This window comes from Acinonyx jubatus, chromosome B3 (assembly GCF_027475565.1).
Source record: "Acinonyx jubatus isolate Ajub_Pintada_27869175 chromosome B3, VMU_Ajub_asm_v1.0, whole genome shotgun sequence".
In the NCBI taxonomy this organism is placed as follows: domain Eukaryota; kingdom Metazoa; phylum Chordata; class Mammalia; order Carnivora; family Felidae; genus Acinonyx; species Acinonyx jubatus.
Window position 1 is genome coordinate 30,444,063 of NC_069386.1, and position 16,690 is coordinate 30,460,752.

General features: G+C 58.8%; 1 protein-coding gene across 4 annotated transcripts; it reads right to left on the reverse strand.

The window, feature by feature from the left end:
• Positions 1-14,753, reverse strand: CB3H15orf39 (chromosome B3 C15orf39 homolog). Of its 4 annotated transcripts, none has more exons than XM_027067801.2 (3): positions 14,618-14,753; positions 3,286-6,015; positions 1-1,334 (listed from the first exon to the last, which is right to left on the reverse strand). In XM_027067801.2, the coding sequence occupies exons 2-3, from the start codon at positions 5,963-5,965 to the stop codon at positions 967-969; spliced, it is 3,048 nt and encodes a 1,015-aa protein (XP_026923602.1). In that variant the 5' UTR covers positions 5,966-6,015; positions 14,618-14,753; the 3' UTR covers positions 1-966. The 4 variants fall into 4 exon arrangements, with proteins under 4 accessions (XP_026923602.1, XP_026923601.1, XP_053079686.1 ...); XM_027067800.2 differs by lacking the exon at positions 14,618-14,753 and adding an exon at positions 9,315-9,453; XM_053223711.1 differs by lacking the exon at positions 14,618-14,753 and adding an exon at positions 8,470-8,908.
• Positions 14,754-16,690: the final 1,937 nt, after the last annotated feature.

The following is a 16,690-nucleotide window of genomic DNA, read 5'->3' on the forward strand; positions in this document are numbered from 1 at the left end:
TCCAAAAACAACCCAATTGCTTTTAATGTTTAATGGCCTGCCTCCAGGGCCCACAGCCTTATGACAAACCTTAGCCAGGCCAAAGGCCCAGCCTGCCAGCCTCTGGCTCAGGTTAGCACTCTGCAAGGAGGTAACTCATAGCAGGCATGACGGATGGGGCTCTAGCTTGGGAGTGCCAGGGGCCCCAGTCCATATCTTCAGAGACCTCCCAGGACCGAGCTGTCATTCAGCCTGTCTGTTCTAGTCCCTGCAGCTGCATGACTTCTAGCAAACACAACTTCTTGGGAAAACACACAGGATGTCAGCCCCAGGCTGTATCCCTGCACTCCCTGTAGTGCAGGAGGGAAGAAGCAGGCTTCCCCAGAGTGCTCCAGGCTGGGGGGTCAGGGCCCAACACCACGTGAGGGGGTATAGCCCCAGGCTTTCCTGGGGATGACTCTAGAAAGTGTAAGTCATACACACTGTACAATAACCAAGTCTCATGACACACAAAGACTTTCTAGAAGAAGGTTCTGCTTGCCTTAGCCTCCTACTCCAGGCCCCGGCTGGGATTTAGGCCCCGGTCCTGGGAAGGGAGCAGAGAGCAAACCCTAATGGGTGTGTGTCAGGCATCACCCCACAACAACCCTGTGAGGTAGGCTGCGTTGTCCTATCTTACAAATGGAGAATTGGGAGCTCAAGGAAGGAAGTGACTTGCCTGGTTACACAGCAAGGAACACAGGAGCCAGGATTCAAGCCCAAGTCTGTTGAGCTCCAAAGCCCACACATTTTCTCTAAGGAAAAAAACAGGAAGTAGTTCTTTCTAACGAAGGCCCTCAAGTTAAAAGCGGGGTCTCCAGCCCAGTGGGGGCAGCAAGAGCTGGAGAAGCTCCAACGGTGTATCCACTGATGGCCCTGGGCCGCTGGCCTACAAGATAAGGGTACAGAGTGACCCCCACACAGCAGCTGTCCAAACAGCAACCAGTGCTACAGGTGATGGCTCTGGCCACCCAACACCTGTGGGTGGGGCACGGGCCGATCCGGCCCTGAGGCCTTGTGGCCCCAAGTGGGCAGTGCTAGGCCATTGAGCCAGGCAGTTTCCAGCAGGTTGCGGAAGCGAGCCCTTAGTGTGGGGCCAGGTGGGCTGGCGCTGGTGGCAGGGGTAGGTGAGGCACTGCGGGACCCTTCCCCAGCATTTGCCTCTCCTTCCTCCGGGCCAGGGGTTGGTGGCTTCCTCCCCGGCTTCCTGGCCTTGGGGGCAGGTGACTTCCAGGCCAGGGTTGGGCTTTCTGGCTCATCTCTGGCCATGGTGGGTTCTGAGGAGGGCACAGATCCAGCCTCAGTGTCCAAGTCACCTGGAAAATGAACACACAGTCAGGCTGCAGACCCCAACACCCTTAGGTCCCATCTCCTGGCCTCCCAGCCACCTAAACCAGTGGTTCCGCTCTGCTCGGGCCTGGGTGGCCCCAGCAGGGTCACAGACATCATGACCCTTCCCCACACATGCTGGAGGCCAGACCACCAAACCAAAGGGTGTGATTCTCCCCTGGTGATACCAGAGCTCTGTCTGATGAGGGTACTGCTCAGGAGAAGTGTCTGGTGCAAGAACAAAAAGAAAGGGGCCAACAGGCCAGGAACCACTGGCCTGTACAGGCAGGGAAACTGAGGTATGAGAGAGGGCCCTGCTATACATCAGCACCATCATCTTTCCATCATACCACCCCAGAGCTTGGAGTGGAGGAAGCAGCAGAGGGGACAGAAGGGGGGGGGCTTCTGACCAAGAACACACCTACTAGTAAGGGAGGCTGTCAGGGTAACACTAAGGACACCCACAGAAGGGTGGACCCCCCCAAGGATCGGGGGAGGACCCACAGCCCAGGGAGGGAGTGGGGACTGGGATGCCAAATCCAGCCAGAGGCAGGAAGCTGGGTCCCAGTCAACTCTGCGCTCTGCCCCAGATTCCAGCAGGCTCAGTCAGAGCAGGAGGGGACTATGAAGTGCCTGGGCCCCATTGCCCAGCAAGCTGTCCAGGAAATACGGCCCTGTCCTCTCTAGGCCTAACAGCCCAATTGTACAGAAACAAGACGGTCTTTGCACCCATTAGGGCAAATGTCCCAACTGTTTAAGTGCTCAGGGGACAGCAATGCTTGTCACCCAGACCCCAAGCTCCACATTTGTGCCTCATTGCCTCAGGGTCTTCTCCACCCTGACCTGAAACTTGGACAAGGTAAGGGCCCAGGCCAAGGTTGCCATCATGGCAAGGGGACAAGAAACAGTTCCTGTGGAGACACAGCCCAGACACAGGCTTGGTGGCAGGGATGGCAGAGCAGCAAGGGAAGAAAGACTACCGAGAGGGTCACAGGCCTCAGGCTTCATTATGCCACATGCAGGAGAGGCCACGATGGACACCGCCTGGTACCATCACCAAAGTCCTGGCTGAAGAAGTGAGTGTACACACCATGAAACACCACAGCAGCTCCTGAGAGCGGGGCCAAGCTACCCACACCAATGCACATGATGCTCCAGGACACAAAAAGAGTGAGCTGAAGAACAGTATGTACAAGGCATCATTTAGTAGGGGAAAAGCAAACCACAAAACACTGCTCCGACTTATGGGTGCACTACCCATAAATACGCGGGAGGACTGAAACACTACACATTCAAAAGGCAACAGTGTTTTGGAGGGGATGGAGGATTCCTGCCCACTTTCGGGGATGAGGTGCCATTCACTGAGATGGAGAAGGCGGGGGACAGAGGACTTAGGGGGAAGCTCAGGAGCGTGGGTCTGGGAGGAGTTAAGGGTCAGACAGACATCAGGTGCAACAGGCCAACATGCATTCAGTTCTTTGCGGCCCAAGCCCAGAAGGGAAGCCGGGCGGGACACAGACACAGTGGGGAAAGACGTCAGATAGAGAACACAGCCTGGTCAGAGCCCTAGAACCCAAAGGAGAAGCCTGCGCCAAAGCCAGAGAAGGCACAGCAGAGGAGGAGGAGGGAATCTGGGAAGGTGCTGCACCGGGGAAGGCCGAGAAAGTTTCCATAGGGACAGAGCGGTTGGCATGCTCAGAGGCTTACAGAGGAGGCTGTGAAGGCTCTCGGTGCTGGGGCGAGGGGGGGGTGGGGATGGGGGGTCCACAGAGCCTACCCTGGATGGCCAGCCCCCTCCCCAGCATGAGTTCTTGGGCCTCCCTGCCCTTTCCAAGGTCCAGGCATCCCTCAGCCCCTAGCCGTGACCATTCACACAGCCCACACACCTGTCACTCGCTCACACAGCTCCGGTGGCTACTGGGGCTGCCCCATGCTCACCCAGCTGGCGGCGCACACAGTCACGCCACTGCAGGCCCAGCAGGTCAGGGTAGATGTCGGGCAGCTGGCGCAGCGCCAGCAGCTTGAGCATACGCGAGGTACAGCCATGCAGGGCCCGCTCGCGCAGTGCCCGCTCCTCTGACAGCGTGGTGGGCCGCAGCTCCACACGGTGCTCCTGCAACACATGGTCCACGGAAGCGGGGGGCAACCGTGGGAAGAGCCGCTCCTTCACCAGGTGGATGGGCACGAAGATGGCACCGGCCCGCACCACGTGGGGGAAGGGGCACTGCTGGGTGCACACGAAGCTCTGCAGCTGTGACAGCAGCTTGCCCAGCAGCCCCTGCACACCCTGGCAGTCCTGCCATGCCGCCCGGCCCCACGGCCCGGCCATCTCGAGCCACTCGCGCAGCTTCTCGGGTGGGGAATGGGCCACTGAGCCCGAGATGGCATCGCACAGGGACGCATGCAGTCCTGTAAAGTGTTGCTCTGGGGAGTCCGCCGTGGCGGGGGTAGAAGCCGGAGTCGGGGCCTGGGCCTGGGCCGGCGATGGAGCCGGAGCAGGGGCTGGGGTCGGGGACGTCATGGCTACAGCTGGAGGACTGGGCAGCGCCAGGTTGAAGCAGGCCACGGGCAAGGGCTGGCTGAGAATCTGTAGACCAAGGGGCACAGATGTGGGCGTGGGTACAGGCTGGGCAGACGCAGGGGCCGGGGTAGGCGCAGATGGGACCACGGCTGCAGGCAAGGGTGCCGGCCGGAGGATCTTGAATTTTCGGAACATGAAGGCCACGGAGCTATGGAAGTTGGTCCTAGGGGTGGCCTCTGTAGTCGCTGGCGCCCCGGGTGCCTCTGGGACTACCTTTTCCAGGTCAGGCAGACCCGAGACCGTGTTTCCCACACCGGGGGCATCCAGGGCCGGGGGCTTGGCATGCGCTGCAGGACTAGGAACCCTGACTGGAGCCTCTGCCATGGGCTTCTTCACACTTAAGTCCAGTGCCACCTCCTCTCGAAGCGAGCATCGTGCCTTCGAAGGGGTCTCCCGGGCTGGCAGGGGCTCCCCACAGCCTTTGGCAGGGCTCTCCCTGGGGGCAGGGGCTGAGTCAGGCTCGGCCGCGTCCTCAGGTGCCTGCACATCCAGATAGTCACGGTAGGGGGCCAGGCTGAAGACATTGTCAATAACAGGCATGGGTGGAGAGCTGGGTGGCAGCGTACCCTGATTCTGTGGAAGAGACTGGCGCTCCTGGGCACAGGCTGGGAGTGCCGGCGGGGTGCGAGGGCCCGGACTATCTTCGATGACAATAGGCGCTCCAGGGTGTTCATCAAGCTGGGGCTGGAGCTGCTCTTTCCTGCAGCTGGGCAGCCACATCTTCTCCTCGGCTTCCCGCACCGGCTTCTCTGCAGGCCTTCCGGGCTCTGGGCATGGCTGGCTGGCAGGGAGAGGCTGGCATCCTCGCTGGAAGGCACCGGGCTGTGGCACAGCCTGCACACTGTTTTGGGAAGGTGGCGTCCCTCCGAGCCCTGGGGATGCCCCATAGAGAGAGAGGTCATCCCGGGCATAAGGAAAGCCCAGTGTCTGGGGAGCAAAATCCAGCGGGCACCGGGGAGCAAGAGGCGGCTCCAGCTTGAGGCCTGGTGAGGGTGCTGGGAGCGGGGCAGAGGGGTAGGAAAAAGTGTCCAGGCCCACTGGGGGCATATAGGGTGTCTGGGCTGCCTGCTGCCTCAGGTAGGGGCTGCTCAGCCCGCCAGCTGGGTACCCAGTCCCTTTGTGGGCTCCCAGAGGCTGCAGTGGGAGCACTGAGCTGTAGCTGCCCTGCTTGTCTGGGTGGCGACAGGCTGGTGGGCAAGGCAGGGCCTGTGGAGGGTGAGGGTGAGGGAGCGGGTAGTGGGTGGGCACTGTATCCTGGCAGGCTGGCCCCAAGGGTTGGGCCAGCTGGGTCCAAGGACTTGGGGGTCCCTCAGACAATGCCTGCTTGGGGTCCCCAGAGTAAGGACCCGCATACTTGGAGGCTAGGAAGCCTGTGCCGTGGATGGTCCGATACTTCTCCAGGAATGCCTGACACGGGGAGAAGCCCACGGAGTTTTTGCCGGATCCCCCAGCCGGCACCCCACGCAAGAAGGTGCCATCCAGAGACTGGCTCTTGCCAGGAGTTGGGGTCAGTGAACAAGGCGGGTCAGCCGGGGGTAACAGGGGTCCAGTCACCATTGTCCAATCAACATCCAGTGGCCTCTTCACCGCCCCTTCGCCCAGGCAAGTCGAGAGCCCGTAACACAGAGGGCTGCGGTAAACAGGTTTGGGGGCCGCCAACGGTGGGCCTGGGTAGGAATGAGACTGGGGACCGAAGGGCAGGAGCTCAACAGGGCCAGAGTCCTGCACCTTCTCAGAGCTTTCTGCTGGTGGGCGGTAGAGCAGGCAGCTGGTCAATAGGTTGTCTGTCCGAAGAGGGGGTCCTGCCACGCTGGTAGGGTACAAGGGTGGGTATGGGGTCCAGGATGCCAACCGCTCAGACCCTGCCTTGGGAGCACCCCCCATAGGGCAGGAAAAGTAGGCACCCTTGTAGCTGCAGGGGTCCTGGTTACCAGCAGAGGGGGGCAGGCTGTGCCCGGGTCCGGAGTCTGCCTCTAGGCGGGGGAGCTTGCCATATACCACAGGCCCCAGGGTCCCCAGTGGCCGCTTCTCCGCCATCACTGTGAAGGCTTCAAGCCCTCAGGGGCCCCAGCTACTCAACTGCTGACCTGGGGGAGAGAGAGAGAAAGACAGAAAGGGAGGGGCTGTCAGAACGGGTTCCAGACAAGCAACGGAGGACTGCTGCTCTCACTGGCTTGTTGCCACACCTAAGAACTTGGCACTTAGTAGATGCTCGATAAAGACTATGAATGAATGAACGCATGAGTCATACAACACAGAGATTTCCAATGTATACTCCCCACCCCCATCCCAGGAGCCTCCTTCTGTTCAGCTTCTCTCCACATGACTCCCAAGACCCCTTTCTTGGGGTTTCAGACTTTACAGAGCACAGTCTGAGGATCAGCTCACTTGGCTACCCCCGTTCCCCATATTGGGATGAAACGCATTCATCCCAACGTCACTGATAAAGGAGATGGGACAAGAGGTAGGCTTCCTACCTCCCACTATAGCTCTCACTGCAGATGCTATAGGGTTCTCAAGGTGCCCACCGCAGCCAAGATGCGGAATTGGACATTGTCTGTGAATTCAGACTTCCTGAGACACTCTTCAGCTCTCACTCTCTGACCTGCCAGTCTTATCAAAAATGTCAGAGCTAAGCCTGGAACCCAGGTCCCTCAGCCCAGAGTGACACAGACACTGGGCCTGGTTTCACAGGGTAGGGCTATTCCCCCAGGAGAGGCAGTGGGGTGCACAGCTTTGTACAGGCCCTGCCCCCAGCTGGAGAGCCAAGGCTGTCCAGTAGATGGTGCTGTGACACCAGCAGGAAGGTCCCAAAAGTGTCCAGAAGGACAGCCTTGTGTGCATCCCAGCCCCTAAGCTGCAGTTGGGTATTCCAAGGCACACGAGGGCAGCACAGCACCAGGAACAAGCAGGTAGGGAGGTGGGAGGGTGTGACTGTCCAGGGAAGGAGTCCCCAGGGGCCACAGAGTGCTAGCTGGCAACTACCCCCACTGTACGGATGGAAAAACTGAATGCCAGAACAAGACTAAAGTCCTGAAGCAAGGCCAAGCAAGGATTGGGAGCCGGGCCCAGAGAGGTCAGGCATCAAGGCAGCAGGTACGCAGTGATCCGTGAAGGGTCATCTAAGGTCAGTCTTCTAAGGCCACATTGCCCTGCCTCTACCTCTCCTAGTACCCTGGTCTCCGAAACACTCAGGTGGCTTAGAAAGGATGAATCAGCTCACTCTTGTTATGATTAGGCCATGGTTCAGGTGCCACAGGTTTCTATCACTAACAAGCCAAGCCAGCCCTCTCTCCCAGCCCTCTCCTCCCTTCTGGCTAGTGGCCAATGACAGCCACAGGCCCAGAGTGAGACCAGCACATTTTGGGGGCAAGAAAAGCCAAGGGTAGTGTGAGGGCCAATGCTCACTCCTATCCTAGCTTAATTGCACCAAGGAAGCCAGGCAGGACTCTCACAAAGTTGACTCATCTCCTGGCCAGAATCCCAACACCTCAGGCCAGCCTAGGAGACAGGAAGGGGCGTCAGGGCAACGGTACTGAGAGCAATGCCCTATGACAGAGATCTGCATCCCAGAGAGAAAACCCCAACCAGCTGCACGGCAACCTTACAAGGAGTTGTACCATGTTGGGGGTGTTAAGGCTCCGTTCCCCGCCCAAGGATAGCTCTGGATTGATTAAGTGCTGGCTCTGGTCTCACCACCCCCACATGCCCCTTGGGGCCTGCTGCACACCCACCCCAATCCCAGGAGTCCTTCTCTCCTGGGCTCTGCCCATTGCATGCCCTTTGCCCTGGAGATTTCCTGAGACAGCCTCCCCTCTACCCTGGGACTCAGCCAATAGAGGCAAAGCCCCCCGGGGACCCTCGGGAGTCTTTAGGGGAGAGATGAGGGGGTTCTGGGGAGTCAGTGGAGGACTATGAAGGGTATGGGGCTGACCTGACCTCCTGCCAGTAGAAGGCCCCTCCCCACTCAAGACAGTAGCCAAAATGTAGGTGCCTTCTTCCCTGACACACACACACACATACTGAGGAGGCAAGCGATTGTTTGGAGAAGGGCAGGACCACAAGGAGCAGGGTCACATCATCTTTTGGGCCACCAAGCTGTCTGCTGACTGAGGTTAGAGTTGGGCTGGGAGGATCAACCTCGGCCAGGGCCTAGGGCAGGGACAGGGAAAAGGACTTCCCCCCCCCCCCCCCCCCCCCGACCAAGCATCAGGGGAGGCAAACAGAATCTTGAGCGCAATTCCCTCTTCCATCTCCTAGCTGCTCTCCGGAAGGCCCGTGGACGGTGGGAAAGACCAGGAATAAGACAGCGATCCTGCCTGGCTATGACCAGCGTCTGGCCTCCCCTAGAGGGCTGAACCAGGCCCTTCCCGGGGTTCTCACACCTCCCCCAGCTGAGACTCTGGGCCCTGCTGACGTGAACCAATGAACCTGGGGCGGCCCAGGCTCCAGGGGAGGGGGAAGGGTCGCAGGATCAGCCTCCACCACCTTTCTTCTACCTGCCCCGCCCATAACCGTGGTGCCAGGGGCCCTCGGCCAACCTGGCTTTGGGGCTGCCGCCGCGCCTGACCCCGCGGCTTCCGCGTGTCCCCATGCTCTGCCCGTTGGCGCTGGGGCGCACGTGCACCCCAGCAGGCTGTTACACAGGCCGCAGCCACGCATGCAAACCCGTGCTTGCAAGTACGTGCACGGCCCACATCTGCACACACGCCCCTTCAGAACTGCGTTCTCCCCTCGCTGGGGCCCGGCACACGTGTGCACCCCAAGAAGGCCCGTGCACCCATGCCCACGGACCTACACCCAAAGACTGGCGGGAGGTCAGGCGCAGGGGGCGGCCTGGCCGCAGAGTTCGGGCAGCCACCGCCTCGGGGCGATCCCGCCAGCCTGGGCTGCGGCCAGAGGGTGAGTCAAGCCGTAGCGAGGAAACCGCAGGGCCGTCCCGTCCCAGCAGGGCGCGTCCAGGGCCCTGCGGCGCCTCCGCGCCCGCCGCCCCCCAGGCCCAGTCCCCCGCCGCCCCCTCATCTCCGCCCGGGCAGTCCACGTGAGCGGGGCCCCGAGGGAGGCCCGAGGGCTCCTGCCGGAGCTGCTCCTCACCGGCCCCTCGCCGGATCTGGCGCCAGAGCCCTGCCAGAGCTGCGGGGCGCTCCCGGGCCCCGGGAGCCTCGAAGTTCGGGGAAAGTCGGAGCAGCCGCCCGCCCCCTGCCCCTCAGCCCGCCAGCCCCGGGCCCGCCGCAGCCCGGAGCCGCCGCACCTCTGCCCAGGCCTGGGGCGCTCCATGCGCCGGCCGGCCGGTAGGGGCGCCCTAGGGCAGCGCCACCCGCCCCTTCCCCACGCGCCGCCCGCAAACTCGGCCCAACTTTCCGCGCCGGAGCGGGCGAGCTCGTACCTGCAGGGCGCCAGGCTTCCCGCCGCTGCTGACCGGGGCCGCGACCGCATCGTCCAGCGCCGCGGAGGCCGCGGGTCCTTGTCGGGCCAGGCCCTGAGCGGGAAGTCGCGGTGAGCACCGAGCTCGGAGCCACCCTCCTCGCGGCCGTTCGCGCCGCCGCTGGGCGCCGTCTGCGGTCCCGGGCGGGGCGGGCTGGGGGCGGAGCGGGGGCGGGGCGGCCCGCGTGGTGGAGGCTGAGCCCGGCAGCGCCTCTGGGAGCCCACGTTCCCCTGGGCCCGGGGTGCGGAGGGCCTCCGGCGGCCAGCCCTACCCGGCCCCGGCCTCGCGTGCCGTGCACCGTCTGTATCCACCGCACTCCGCGAACCGCTGCCCAGCGCGCCCAGCACACACCTTCATGCAGTCACTCCGTGAGATCGTTCATTCATTGCCACTTTCTAGCTACGTGGCCTCGTGCATGCCACTTGACCTCTTTGGGCGTCAGTTTCCTTATTTTAGTAAAACGAATTATATCATAGTGGTGGTGCTGTAAAGGCTTAGAAGAGGTTGTATTAAGATATCTGGCACACAGTAGGTGCTCCGGTTCCCTTGGCCAGTACTAACTAGTTGCGTTAGAGAGCTGGAGAAGGGTTCCTTAGTCTGTCCCTCAATCTCAGTGCAGCCAGTGAGAGCAAATTCCAGACCAACATATGTCAATCCCTGTTAGGGCACCACATGCATCTGAGGAAGAGGTGATTTCCCCATCACTGTAATGAGCCAGGAGTGAGGGTGCTGGGGGTTACAAAGTGGCCTCAGTGGGCACCTCTGAACCTTTTTGGCAAATCTCCCTCAGTAAGACAGGTCTGAGCATGTGAAGCCTACGAGGTGGGATGGGGTGGAGCATTCCCAGACAGGAATGATATGTTGCTGAGAGAGGGGCTGGAGAGGCCCACCGGCTGTCTCCATTTGCCCTGACTCTCTGAACCATCTGATTTTGGATGTGAAGCCTCTCAGTGCTGCTACCTTTTCGAAAGAAACCTGGTCCCTCACAGTTCCTGGGCTGTCCAAGGACTGGGGACAGGTGTGTGCAGTGGAGGAGTGGGGAGGCAGGTGGACATGCCAAAGGTCAGAGCAAGTTCATGGGGCAAAACCACCCAGGCCACCTGCTTGGATCCCAAAGGTCAGGGCTGCCTGAGTCAGAGGGCAAAGCAGGCCTGAGGCCATAGGTTCCAAGAGTCAGGAAGCAGCTGGAGCTGAGGAGGAGGGGCTGGACACTAGAGGTAGAAAGGGAAGAGGAAGTGGAGGTCACCTGGGTGGCAGGGAGGGGGAGAGAGTATCACTTCGTTGAGAGCTGGAGGGTCCTTAGAAATAGTTTGGAGAGAACTGGGGAGCAGACAATCAGAGAGGTTTGGGGCTCTCCCGAGGGTCCACAGCAGGTTGGGATAAAAACTCAGATCTCCTGGCTCCTGCACCTTGGCATCAGGAAGGTGCACCTGTGTGTGACAACTGGGGGTATTGGCCAGGCCCCCGTTAACAGGCTGTTCGTCCCCACTCTTGCTCCTCACCACCTCTGCACTCCCCTCCCCGTTCTTTAGCCCAACACCCGGTTCTCTCACCTCTGCCCTGCGGCTAAGGGGTGGGAGGAGGTTCAGTTCTTAGGAGCTAGGACTCTCAGGTTGTGTGCTCAGTTCACCCGATGTTCTCTCCAATCTCTCTGAGCCCGAGTGGGACCCACCCAGGCCGGGATGAGCCTGGTGAGACCCTAGGGGCCAGTTAAGATTCTGCAGCCCCACTGAGTCTTGCCTTAATCCACAAAGACAGCAGCCCCCTTAATCAGTATCTCGCCCCTTCCTTTTCAGCATCAGTTAAATACCTTGCACTACAAAAGCAAGGACACGGTAGGGAACTTGGGAGCCACTTTGTTGTTACTTTCTGAGCCTCAATTTCCTCATCAGCAAAATGGGAACCTTGAGATCTGCCTCACAGACTGAGGTGAGTGTTGAACAAAATCAGTGTGGGAAATTGCCTATAAATGGTAAAAAGCTCTATAGGGTATCAGCTGTGAACTCCTGAAGGCCCCAACCTTGTCCTTTTCTTCTCTACCCCAGGGGTCATGTATGTGCAGACTGTGAAGAAAAGCCGCTATCATGTGTCTCATGGATGAAGGAAGGTAATCAACACAAGGTGACTGCCTTGGGAGCCTCTACGTGTTTATTAGGCTGTGGTCGTGGAGAGGAGAAATGGTGTTGTGGCTGGAAGGGACAGTGTTAACAAAAGCAGAGAAGGGAGCAGCCTGTCTTTCTGTGGGCTTCTCGGGTGGGGTAAACAAAGAAAAGTAGCATAGAAAAGTCTGGAAGGGAGGTTTCACACTCCCCCAGCTTCCCCCCCTCCCCCCACCAGGTCTGCACAGGCTCTACAGGCACACACTCCTCCTGTACCCCACCCCTGATTACTCCCCCTTGGCTCTCTGGGAAGGTGAGGTAAAAGGTCACCTCCCCGAACCGCAGCTGTACCTACAGTTATTAATAATGTTGTTCCCTCTAATGAGGCCACATTTGCTATTTACAAATCTCTTTCCTTCCTCCGAGGAGCTTCTTCTCACCCCAGAGGAGGGAGATGTGGCGCCCGCAGCCACTCTACAGGCAGAGAAACAGAGAAGTATGGCATCTTTCCCTGAGACACACAGCAGTGCTCTCTCCAATCCTTTCGGACCCAACTATACACATTGCCTCCTCCAGGAAGGCCCTTGGACTGCTGCTGCAGCCCTGTCTGCCCTTTCTGCTTCCTCATCCCTTTCCTACTCCCACTTAGCAGAGGAATATTTCAGTGTTGGTGGGTGGGCTAGACAAGGCGCTCCTACTTGACACATGCCCTGTGCTGGTCACTTAATACGCATCTCATTTAATTCTTACAACAACCATATGAAGCCGGGGTCTGAAAAACAGGCAAACAGGTTTGACTTACCGAGCTGTGTGACCTTAAGGCAGCCCCTTAACCTCTCAGTTTGCTCATCAAATGGGTATAATGAGAACATGTCACAGGGCTCATGCAAATCCAATGAGTTCACAGCTTGCTTTATGGTAAGACCTTAACCAGTGGTAGCACTAGAGGAGGAGGGGGAAGTGGCTTGCCCACAGAGCCAAGAAATGGAGGAGCTGGGACTCCCCACGCAGAACTGTGACCCCAAACCATTCTGAGCAAAGGCTCAGGTACAGTTGGTGGTCAGGAACTCTCTGCCACCCACCCACACAAAGCCTGAGGGCTGCGCTGACCCAGCAGCCATCAGTGTGGACTCACACCATCTTAGGGAGTCTGGGTTGGATAGGACCTGGGGTGAGGGGCAGGGTCAAGGCATCTCATCAAAGTGAGCTCAGCCCCTCCCATGGGTATGCTGGCAAGCCAGAGCTTCCTTCCGCTGGGGAGGCAGTAACCTGCTGTCCTACCAGGTGAGCAGGGAGTGGGAAGCCCCCAAATTCCAGAGGAGCCCCACTCCACCTCCCGAGGAAATCAGTCTCTCAGAGGGGAATCCCAAAGACCAGGAAAGGGAGATGGGCTTTCACTGGGCCCCTCTGGAGGACTGTGCCTGCCAGCCTACTGGCTACACAGAAAAAGCCCACACACAGTAATTTTGGGACCTTACTGCAGGGGAGGGGGGAGCACTTTGATTAATTAACAGCCAGGGTGGATTAACCATCCTTCCCATCCTTCCTTCCAGTGCTGTTTCCCAGTGCACTGAGAGAGACAGATGTGAAACAGACTGTGGCATTTCAGTGTGACGTGTGTTTGTGTAGGGATGGGCTGCCCAAGAGAGGCCTGAAGAATAGGGTACTGTGTAGGGTCCCCCATTCTGGTTGTGCCAGAGCCCACGGGGGCGGGGCGGGGGGGGCGGGGGGACAAGGGGGTCTGGCTTGGTTTTGTAAGCAGTAGGAAACATTACCTTCCTACCTCTAGAGAGGTCTTTCTAATGCCCACATCTGACCCCGTCACCCCCCAGCTTGGAGCTTCCCATGGCTCCCCAGTACCCTCAGGATCCAGTTTCTCACTCTGGCTTCTGCCTGCTTCCTAACTGGCCCCCTCCAACCAGCCTACCACTAGAGCCCCCAGAGCCAGCCTCAGGGCCTCGCTGGGACATACCTCTATGCTTTAGAATACGCTCTCCTGGGCTGAGAGCACTGGCCTCTGCTGCTTGTCCAGCTCTTTCTTTGCTAATTCCCACTGGTCTTCAGGACAGCTCAGGCCCTCTCCTATGGGAAGCCTTCCAGAACTCTAGGCTGGGCTTCTTCTGAAGCCTCACAGCATTGCAAACTCCACTCCGCCCTAGCCTAGCCTCAGTTCCCTATGCTACCACGGCCTGGTTATAAGCCTGGCTTCCCTGCTAGACTGGGCAGGGATCTCTTCCAGGGCAGGGCCTGAGTCTGCCTGAATGCTGATACTCTAGTGCCCAGCAGCGGGTGGAGTCTGGCCATGGTTAGGGAGTGGAGGTCTAATGGTAAAGCAGGGCTCTGCTCATCTGAAAGGGAAGAAAAGCAGAAAAACTTCCTTGGGCCCAGAGATGAGGGCCTGAAGGGAGCCCCTACAGCCGAAAGCTCCCCTAAAACCCCTCTCAGCCTCCCGGGACCCATGACACCAAACCTCAGACCAGCAACAGCCTGCTGCCAAGCCCACTTCAACAAGGAAACACTGAGGCCCAGAGAGGGGCAGCCACATGCCCAGGGTCTGGGGTGGGCAGGCCTTGAACCTAGGTCTCCTGAAAGCCTGTCCATCTGCACACCAGCTTCCTTCTTGTTTTGACGCGGCCTCCCCCCCCCCCCCCCACCGCCTCCCTCTCCATCCCCAGACCCAGGATGGAAAAACACCTGGCTGAGCTCCACCTGAGCTTTGGGCTGCCTGCAGCCCCCTCCTTGGAGGCCCCTAGCCTGGAGCTGGGGGTGTGAGAAGAGGAGGGGGAGGACCAGTGAAAAGGAGAGAGGCTGATGCATTTCCCCCTCAGTGTTGCAGGAGGCTGCAACCTACCCGGAGCCTGGACTTCTGCCAGCCTCCCTAATCACCTCCTTTCCTTTCCCATCCAGGGCCTCTCTCTGGGGATCCCCTCCCCCACCTCTGTGCCCTGGGCAGAGCAGCACAGCTGTTTCCAGGATGGTGGTTTGGGCCTGGGCGGGCTGTACCCACAGCCCTGACTCCTGCCCAGTGTCTGTCTCGCTTCGGCCTCCGTAGGGAATTACCTTCCCGCAGCTCCCCAGTTCAAAGGTCTTGGGGGGCTGCCAACACAGCTCCTCCTGGCCCTGCCCAGGGCCCCTCCCCCAGTGCTAGAGCACATCCCTTCCTACCGTGGGCAGGCCAGGCTGGGGGACTGTCCATCGAAACCTTCCCTTAGCTTTAGCCGCTGGGGCAGTGGGGTCTGGGCCAGGTGGTTGGTGCTGCCCCCTCGTTAGTGGCCTGCTGGGGTTTCCGTCACTTAGGGCTGGTTACCAGGCAACCGCGTCGGGAGGGCTGGCTCTGGCTGAGGCTGGCACAGCCGCTGCTGCTGAGGGGGAGGCGTGCAGCCAGGCCAGGGTCACGGTCAGGAGGCCTCTTGCTCCTGGGAGGGGTGGGGGTGGGGCCTCAGCTCTGCAACCTCAGAACTCCTGTCATTGTCTCAGCCTAGACTCACAGCCCAGCCCCAGGAAAGGGGTCTCCAAGGCCCTCCATGGTCCTCCACACAAACACTCATACTCAGAGTTTCTGGGAGCTTGAGGGGAGGCTGAGTGGGAGCAGAGAGGGACTGGCTGTATAGCCGTGTTGGGCTTATTGACCACCACCCTGTGGCCTGAAGTGGGGGACAAGAGGAGTCAGATTTCCCAGTGTACAGGGCTTAGACCTGAGTTTAAATCCTGCCCTGCCTTTTTTTTTATTAAACATTTTTTTAATGTTCATTTATATTTGAGAGCCCGACATGGGGCTCAACCCCACCAACCGCGAGATCATGACCCGAGCCGAAGTTGGATGCTTAATCGACAGAGCCACCCAGGTTCCTCATAAATCCTGCCCTGCCTCTTAATGGTTGTGTGGCCCTGGGCATGTTAATTCCTTGTCTGAGCCTAGGTTGCCTCGTCTGTAGAATGGGATGCTAACCCCTGTCTTATAAGGCAGCGTGCAGTATGTAAAATGCTCAAAGCAGCGCCTGTCACGTAGCCTCCTCTCCATACCTGTTCATTCCCTTCCTCTGAACCCCAAGCCTCCCATGTTACGGGGGACAAGCATTACAGATGCTGACAGCCCACACACCGGCCACCCAGCATTGCCAGGTGACCCAGGGACATGCCATCCTCAAGTCCAAGAATAGCCTTGTGCCCTCACCCTGCCCCTTGCTCCCCCTGTCCCTCCTGCCTTGTTTTTTCAATGTAATACTCATATAGCCCTTTACTATGTAGCAGGGCACTGGTTTAAGAGCTTTACAAATATTAATGCATTTAATTTATTTAATCCATTTAATGGATTAAGTCACTTAATCCGTTTATTTTATTAATCCATTTAATGGATTAAATGAGGTAATGCTGAGGTAGACCTGGAGAGCTGTGTGGGACAGGGGCCCAGGCACACCTCCTTGCCATGCTGGCGTGGCTTCACCCGGCCGCTGGGTTAGATGCCAGTCCCGCCTCTTTCCACAACGCCAGGCTGGGCTGGTGTAGCCGTGGGCAGGTCAGAGTTTCAGGAAGAGCAGTGACGGCTAATTAAAACTTTGGCTCAGGGAGGCCCCCTCGGGGCAGGGATTGCCTCAGTCAGCTCCCTTGGGGAGGTCCCCTAATTGGACCCACAGGCTCTAGTAATGATGCAAACTCACCAGATAGAGGATAACAGGCAGGGAGGGAGGGGAAAGAGGGAAGGAAACAGGTTGGCAAAAATAATAAGAATAAGAATAAGAATAACAACAACAACAAGCCCCCTCTCGTTGTGAGGGGAATGACGGGAGTTGCCAGACTATCACTAAGTTGCTGTATGACTTTGGGTAAGTTGCATGGCCTCTCTGAGCCTCCATTTCCTCACTGGAAAGTGGAGATAATAAGAGATCTCCTGGGGGTTGCTGTGAGAAAGTATGTACAGAAAGTTCCAAGCACAATGCCTGGCCCAGAAGTAGGGACTCATAAAATCAGAGCAATTATTATCATGTTATTAGACCAATATTATACCAAAGGCCTTTCGTACCCATCTTCTTGTTTAGTTCTGGGGCATTGGCCTCCTAGCTGTCTCTCCTGATTACCTGAGTGTGGGTCCTGGGCCTGGGGAGGGATGTGGAGGAGCAGGGGCTGTGGGTGCGGGTCAAGCAGGAGGTCACACAGCAGTTGGGATGCAGAGGGAGCCAGAGCCTGCGGAGTGGGGAGGACCTCACTAGGCAGCGAGGAGAAGAGGGGGGTGCTTGGTGG

Coding starts and splice junctions, on each gene's coding strand:
- CB3H15orf39 (XM_027067801.2), bottom strand. CDS start 5,965: ATGGCGGAGAAGCGGCCACTGGGGACCCTGGGGCCTGTGGTATATGGC. Junction 1,335..3,285: donor CTGTGTGCGCCGCCAGCTGG/GTGAGCATGGGG, acceptor TTCATTTTCCAG/GTGACTTGGACACTGAGGCT.